The sequence below is a fragment of the Hordeum vulgare genome, chromosome 5H (assembly GCF_904849725.1).
Source record: "Hordeum vulgare subsp. vulgare chromosome 5H, MorexV3_pseudomolecules_assembly, whole genome shotgun sequence".
Classification (NCBI taxonomy): Eukaryota; Viridiplantae; Streptophyta; class Magnoliopsida; order Poales; family Poaceae; genus Hordeum; species Hordeum vulgare.
In genome coordinates, this window is record NC_058522.1 from 285,605,498 (window position 1) to 285,613,240 (window position 7,743).

General features: G+C 49.5%; 1 protein-coding gene across 1 annotated transcript; it reads right to left on the bottom strand.

Moving 5' to 3' along the window:
• Positions 1 to 275: 275 nt before the first annotated feature.
• Positions 276 to 5,156, bottom strand: LOC123398368 (serine/threonine-protein kinase D6PKL2). The gene is made up of 2 exons (XM_045092845.1): positions 4,564 to 5,156; positions 276 to 1,635 (listed from the first exon to the last, which is right to left on the bottom strand). The coding sequence occupies exons 1-2, from the start codon at positions 5,070 to 5,072 to the stop codon at positions 735 to 737; spliced, it is 1,410 nt and encodes a 469-aa protein (XP_044948780.1). The 5' UTR covers positions 5,073 to 5,156; the 3' UTR covers positions 276 to 734.
• Between the last annotated feature and the right edge of the window lie 2,587 nt (positions 5,157 to 7,743).

Here is a 7,743-nt window from a genome sequence, read left to right on the forward strand (position 1 = left end):
TTTAAAAAATTCGGCCTTCATGAAGGCCGAGTTCTAAACATGCGCACTCTAAGGCCCACTCCTAATTTCAACATGCGCACGAGCGCGCAGGGAAAGCAAGGGAAAGCATTGCGCAGAATTCCCGGGGCAATGATCGATCCCCCGCTGCAGCACTCGCCGTCTTTCGCTCCACCGGTTCGTGTCCCCCCGCAGCCACCCAAAGCCCAGACCCGATGGTCTATCATGAGCCATGTCCCTCCTCCGGCCTCATCATTCGTACTAGTAGTGCAGTTCCATGCCCAAAACGCACATCACATTATTAACCATCTTTGCGGAAAAAAGCACTATTACGAGCAGAGCAATACTTACCCTGACTTAGACCTCATAGCAAGCAGCGCTCACAATAGTACAACTCTACTACGTATTACTACTAACTAGTATGCGTCACACTACTACTCGATGTAATGTCAAAATAGGAAGAAGCAACGATGAGTTATTACTGGAAGGGCGTGCGTGCACGCACTCAGACTCAGCCGGCAACTATTTGACGCGACAGCGCTGCGCCTGGCCGCGCGCGCGCCCTGCTCCCAATCAATCAAAGGTTGCCTCGTGCGCCCGGTCCAGCCCTCCCCCACCACGTGCGCCATCCAGCGTCGGACAAGGTACCTACGTAGGAGTACGAGCTTGGGTCCCGGCAGTGGCAGCATCTTGTTGGTTGCACCTTGCACGTACGTGCATGGGAGCTTCCTTCCTTCCTAGTAGTACTCCACGGGCGTGCCGGGGCAGCTGTCGTCCGACATGTCGTCGTCGTCGTCGTCGTTGGGGTTCTTCTTCTTCTTCTTCCCCGGGCCGGAGCCAGCAGCCGTGGTGACAGCAGCGCTGAAAGGCGGGGGCACGTACGGCGGCGTGGCGCACCGGAGCAGCGCCCAGTTCACGCCGTTGAAGAAGGGATGCCGCTTGATGGCCGCCGCGCCGACCGTGGCGCCGAGCCTTCGCGCCGGATCCTTGGCCAAAAGCGCGGTGACGAGATCCCTGGTGGCGGACGACACGGAGGGGTCCTTTGGGAACTCGAGCGCGCGGGCCACGATGTTGGCCAGGGTCATCTCGTTGTCGTACCCCTTGAAGGGCGTCACCCCGTAGAGGAGCTCGAAGATGAAGATGCCCAGCGTCCACCAGTCCACGGAGCTGCCGTGGCCCTCGCCGGACACGATCTCCGGGGCCAGGTACTCGTGGGTGCCCACGAATGACATGGACCGCAGCTCCACCGGCTCCGCCACGAACTCCAGGTCCAGCACGCCCGTGGGAAGGCTGCTGTTGTTTCCGCTCATGTTCCCACCGCCACCCGAGGCCTTGTTGCGGCGTCGGCGCCGGCGGCCGCGCCCGGGGAAGAGGCTGAAGCACGACACCGACGGGACGATGCAGGAAGGGATTATACAGGTGGACGACGTGGAGGAGCGGCCGGTGAGGCCGACGGGGTCGGAGATGACGTGCGCCGGAGTCGGGGCCGTCGGATCACACTTGAGGGAGAGATCAAAGTCGGTGAGCATGATGTGGCCGTCGGCGCGGACCAGCACGTTCTCCGGCTTGAGGTCCCGGTACACGATGTCCAGCATGTGGATGTACTCCAGCGCGGCCACCACCTCCGCAACGTAGAACCTGACGCAGTACATGTCATTCACCATTACCACTATATATATATATATACTACTGCTGTACATAATCTATCGAATGCAACCAAATTTTGCAATGAAGGTACACATAGGAAAAGGCATTATTTGGTGGGGAAAAAAGTAAAAATATGGATTTTCACGAATTTTGAATTGAGCCTCCAAAAGCAATTTCCCTTGACTTTATTCACATGCAACCACACGACGGTGTCACCTCACCTGTATATCTGCACCTAGCTAGGGTGGTACTCCTACTAGTGTCTAGGGTGGTGCCTGACACTGTGCGCTCCAGTACTCGCAGCAAGCAAAAAAAAAGTCACAAGGGGAAGAAAGGCACGAGACAGTACTCGAATTAGGGCATCATTGATGCCGGGGCGTTGCACGCTGGTGTGGAGCCTAGTTTAATGGCGAGCATCATTTGTGCATACTACTACTACTGAAGTCCTCGGGTTAATTAGCTTAATCCTTACGACAAGTAGCAGTCGTACGTGCCATTCATGGGCGGCCATGTCTGTGCGTGTGTTTCAGAGCTGTGATTCTTGGCAAATCACATGGGTTGGGGTGGGGTTAATAAAAGCCGGCCTCTCTAGAGTCGAGTCTTGACCAAGCTAGCACCGGTGTTTTATGAGGGTGGGAGTATATTTTAAAAGCCATGTTCCGCGACCGGTTCCCGCGCCGTAGCACGGGGCGGGAGGGAGCGTGGGCGGCTCGTGTGCAGGCCTCACCGTCACCGGTAATGGCTACGGGCGACCGGCCTCCCAATAATGCCACACGTTGATGGTAGTAACACTGTTGCAGTAGCCTTGCATAGAAACTACTCCTACCTGCCGCTGGCTGCTAGTACTAGTACGGCAACAACTAGTGCTACCCGTGAAACGAGGTAGGGATCGATGCTTCATTTTTGCTGGCCGGACTGCACGTCGTTGGCAAGGCTGTATGTGTGTGTGTGTGGGAGTACGTTGTACGACGTGGGCTTTTTAACGGGGTGCATACCATAGGATGGCGCCGAAGGCATACCATTGTTGACGCTCGTCCATGAATTCATGCTTCACTCACGTATGTCGTATTCTTTGCCTTCTCTTTTGCTTATATGATGGACAAAGTTTAATCAAAGACTAATTTCTTTTGCTGGTTAAGCAAAGACATTATTGTTCCGTAAATTCATATACTCCCTCCGTTTTTAAATATAAGTCTTTAAAGATGTTTCATTATTGAATTACATACGAATGTATATAGACATATTATAGAGTATATATTCATTGATTTTGTTCCGTATGTAGATTCCTAGTAAAATATTTTAAATCACTTATATTTAGGAACGGAGGGAGTACTAGTTTGTTCCAAACTTAACGCTTCCCTTTTCTCTTTTTTCTGACTAGCTATGTCCTGCCACGCGATTACCGGCAGACTTGAAGAAATGGGTTATTTTCTCTTTCTACAAATGCGTTACAACTGTGCTTTCTTTCTTACCTGCAAACAGAAAAAAGAACTGTGCTTTCTCTTTCTTATTACTATCAAAAAAATACGAAATCGGAACCTCATCTATCTATGTCAAAAATCAAAATGACCGTCCATGTCCATTCCATAGACAATGGTTGATGCACTAGGAGCTGCCAGCTTTGTGCATGTTGAGTTTGACGAGGACTCTACAAGTGAATGCTATGGCCGGACTAGCGTGTGTATGGTTGAGATCTTGACCAAGTGAATAGAGCCACATGACGCTGTAATAATGGAGCAAACGTATCGTATCCACCAATTCTGCTACTACTACTGCCTCCTATCTGTACTGCACATTTTAGTGAAGCCCGTACCTTTTTGCCATTTTTTTCCTTCTCGTATATAGAGCACGGCCGAGAATAATGCTATTTTAAGTCTATTCCGGAAGGAAATAACATCAGGGTCCGTATATCGAGGGGCAGGCAGAAGATGATGAGGAGAAAGAGAGAAAATGGAGAGATGCGGGAGGGAAGCATGCAAGCGCATACATATGCCAAGGCCACCTTTTCTAGTTTTCTTCCCTTCCGCATGGGCAGGCTTGGTTTCCGGTCTCCACATGCCAACACTTCCTGACTGACTACTCAGTGCAAGTGCAAGGTGATAATGTGGGCGTGCAACTGTGTGGCCGCAACCAAGAAACTGTGGTTGGTGACAGCGAGAGCAGCTGGACCAAACAGCGAGAGCAGCACGATGGAAGATATGGATGGCCCATGAATACGAAGATACAGGGCAAGATGTCGTTTGGATGTTTATTTCATTCATTCATGGCTCCGTTTTGAAAAACCTTATCATCCTCATGTGTCACCATCGTGTGTTGTTAAGGCAGCTAGCTCCATGGTGTGTGTCATCTTGGTTAAGGACCCGTCCAAAAGGGCAGCAGCAATCCATCTTATATATTAGCATGCCTTGATGTTTTTCTCAGTCAGGATGAGTGGCGCTGTGGCTAGACAAGCACTCGATATGAATGGACAGATGCGTGCCCAACCGAAGACACATGGGGCCAGCCGAACCATGCGCACAACTGGGCTTTGCGTCCACTAGATCCTTAAAAATGCACTCTAATTAAACTTATGCAAAAGGGAGGGGACAGAGAAACGGCAAAGTAGTAGTGAAACAGATGAAGCCAACTTGGAGTAGAACGCGCAGGAAACCGGCCACATTCTTCTCCGGAAAAGGCTATATGATCACTGCTACTGTAGTAGCTAGTACTTCATCCTTGGTTTTAGCCTAATGAAATCCGATCAGGCCTGGCAATTGTTCAAGTTTTTTGCTTGTTTTAAACTGCACTTTCTTGCACAGAAACAGAAACAGAGACAGACAGAGACTATGGAAAAGTTGAGCGTTTTCTCCACGTATAATTAACTGCATGAAAGCATATGTGAGTAGTTGTGATTTGTGGAGGAGGAGGTGGCGTACATACCTGACGGCGGCCTCGGGGAATCGGCGGTGCGGCTGCCTCTGGCGGAGGACGTGGAGATCGCCGCCGGGGCAGAACTCGGTGAGGAGGCAGGACCAGCGCTCGCCCTCGGCGACCCCGTAGAGGCGCGGAAGGAACGGATGGTCGACGGCCTCGAGGATCTCACGCTCGGTGCGCGCGCGGCCCTCCTTGTTCCGTCCCTGGAGCTCCTTCCGGTCCATCACCTTGGCCGCCACCAGCGCCCCGCCCTTCCCCTTCACCTCGGCCAGGTAGACGCTGCCGATGTCCCCGGCCCCGAGGCGCCGCACGAAGCGGATGTCCGAGAGCTGCACCGTGCCGAGCCGCGGGGCGAGGGCGGAGGGGTTGGAGACGCCGATTGGCCCCGAGGAGGAGGTGGAGCAGGAGGCCGTGGCGGTGGAGACGGTGGAGGCGGAGCGGGAGCGCTCCGAGGAGCCGAAGCTGAGGCTCTGCAGCTCGTCCGCCGCCAGCTCCGCGTCGCCGTCCGGGGGCATTGCTGCCGCGAGCTGAGCCTGCTCCGGTCTGGATGTGGCAAGTGCGGGGACAGGGGAGGAATAGGAGGAGGTGGTGCGGTTGGGTGCGTGGGTTCCCTTTTTAATTTGAAGAAGAAGAGAAGAGGGGGAGGTTGGTAATGGTTGACGGATGGGGATGGGCCGGGCCGGAAAGCCGTGTCCGGTCCGAGCCAGGCTAGCGTGAGATTTTGCGTCTAATCTTTGGATCTCCGGGGGACATGCAGGCCCTGTTCTCCGGGTGCTAACATTTCTTTTTCTTTTTATTATTATACAAGAAGAACTGCCACGACAGCACTAGGAGATTGTTGCATGGGACGTTGATCGATCGAGAAAAACATTCCAATTACAGGTTGATTCGATAAGATCCTCGGCGTAGAAGATGGGCATTGTTTTCCTTGCATTACAGAAAAGAAGAATTGCTTTCCTCGCGTCAGTGGGTTTGACCTCACCTGAATAATCGCTGCTACGCTAGACCTTACTACTAGTAGTAGCGGCCTTGATGGCTCGAGAAAGGATGGTTTGCCTTGACGCCCTTGTTGCTTCCTTGATTCCTTCAACTCGAATCAATCAGCGACGGCCAACTAGCTTCTCCCTCTCGTGTCGTGTCGCGTCGCGTCCCGCATGAAATACTCGGGCCTAATGGCCTACTGAATTCTGAATTGGACGCACTCGCTTGGATTTGCACCAGCTAGGTGATTGACGTTGCTCAACAACAAGAACAAAAAAAGCTAGGTGATTGACTGGCAAAGGGGAACCAAACCCATTTTTAAAACGGATCGGCGGGCCTACGACACGGACGCGAGCTGCTCATCCATCCCAGCGCAAACAATTGGGACAAGCGGATGGACCCACCGGACAGAATATGGGTGGCCCAAACGCGAGGGACTCAAGCGTTATATAAGGGTGTTTGGTTTTAAGGGACTATTTTTTTAGTCCCAATAACTAAAGAAAAAAAATCTTCAGTAAAGTCTTTTTCTAGTCTCTTAACAAAAAGTCCCTCCTGTTTAGTTACATAGGAACGAAAATGATTTTTTCTAGTCTAGTCCGTGTAACCAAACAGGGACATAATCCCCAATGCACGCACCAATGTCACACGTTTGATCGTAAAAAAAGAAAAATATAAGACTTGTCCGCGAGCAACTTTAAAGAGTCAGCCATTCAACATGAAAAATCTGGCGACCATTTGCTCGGAGAAAGATGGCAAGTAAACCTCTTTTAGTGGCAGCTTTAGTTCCGATACGGGATCAAACCCTGGAAATTTTAAATGAAAAAATGACTTCTCTCACAGAAATTGACATCTCGTTCTGAAGAAACTGGCACCTACTCATAACTAAAAGTGTCATCAAAGTCGTTCGCAAATGCCAGCACTATTGACAAACGTTCGCTAGCTAAAGATCCCTAAATAAAAGTGAATGTAGTATTTTGATTAATATTAAGATTTTTTTTACATAATTGAAAAGACGTGGTTGTCACCTAGAGGGGGTTGAATAAGTGTCTTACAATAATTATGGTATAGGTTTGAACAAATGCGAAATAAAATTAGCGTTTAGTTTGTCAAGCACAAAAACCAAAAACAACTAGGCTTATGTATGTGCATTAACAATTTATGCTAAGCAAAAATAAATAAACAATTAAGAGATAACAAGATATATAAGGTGGAACATTATGGCTATCACAAAATGAAGTGTATAAGTAAAGGACTCGACTAAGAGATAACCGAGGCACGATGAGACAAAGATGCATCCCGAAGTTTACACCCTTGCGGATGCTATCACAAAATGAGGAATCCGAAAGATCCAAGAACTAAAGTCTTGCCCTCAACTACGAGAACAGGTAAGGAACTGCCATCTAGCTCTGCACCTGATTCATCTTCAGTTATGAGTAAGTTTGCGACACCACCTCCTGCTAGAAACTTAGATATGTCGCATGTGCTTGATGATGCTACTTCTGCTGTTCATGATGCTTGTGATGATGCTATGCTTGATACTGCTTTGCCACTAGGTGCATTCCTTAATGCACAAATTACTAGAGTTGCTGCTAGATGTGATGATACTTCTGAAACTGCTGAGATTATTGAGGTAGAACCTCCTATTTTGCCTGTTAAACTAGCTCTCCTAGATATGAATTGCATGTTATGCCTGAGGGTTATGTTATGGAGGGAGAGATTGCTGAGGACTTTCTTGCTTGTAAGTATAGCTATGATGTTGAGAAATTACTGTGCAAGTGGAAAGAAAAATCTTTGAATGCTAGGATGAAATATGACCCAAAGTTTGCTACTTCGCCTATCTTTGTGACCGATAAGGATTATGAATTCTCTGTCGACCCTGAGTTAATCACTCTGGTCGAATCTGATCCTTTTCACAGTTATGAGTCTCAAACGGTTGTAGCCCATCTTACCAAACTGCACGATATAGCCACCCTATTCACGAGTGAGGAAAAGATCCTCCACTACTATATCCTCAAGTTGTTTCCTTTCTCGCTAAAGGATGATGCTAAAACTTGGTTCACTTCTCTTGATCTTGGTTGTGTGCGTAGCCCCCAGGATATGATCTACTACTTCTCTGAAAAATATTTCTCTGTCCATAAGAAGCAAGCTGCCTTGCAGGAAATATACAACTTTGCGCAAGTTGAAGAAGAGTGTCTCCCACAAGCT

Coding starts and splice junctions, on each gene's coding strand:
- LOC123398368 (XM_045092845.1), bottom strand. CDS start 5,072: ATGCCCCCGGACGGCGACGCGGAGCTGGCGGCGGACGAGCTGCAGAGC. Junction 1,636..4,563: donor TTCCCCGAGGCCGCCGTCAG/GTATGTACGCCA, acceptor GTACTGCGTCAG/GTTCTACGTTGCGGAGGTGG.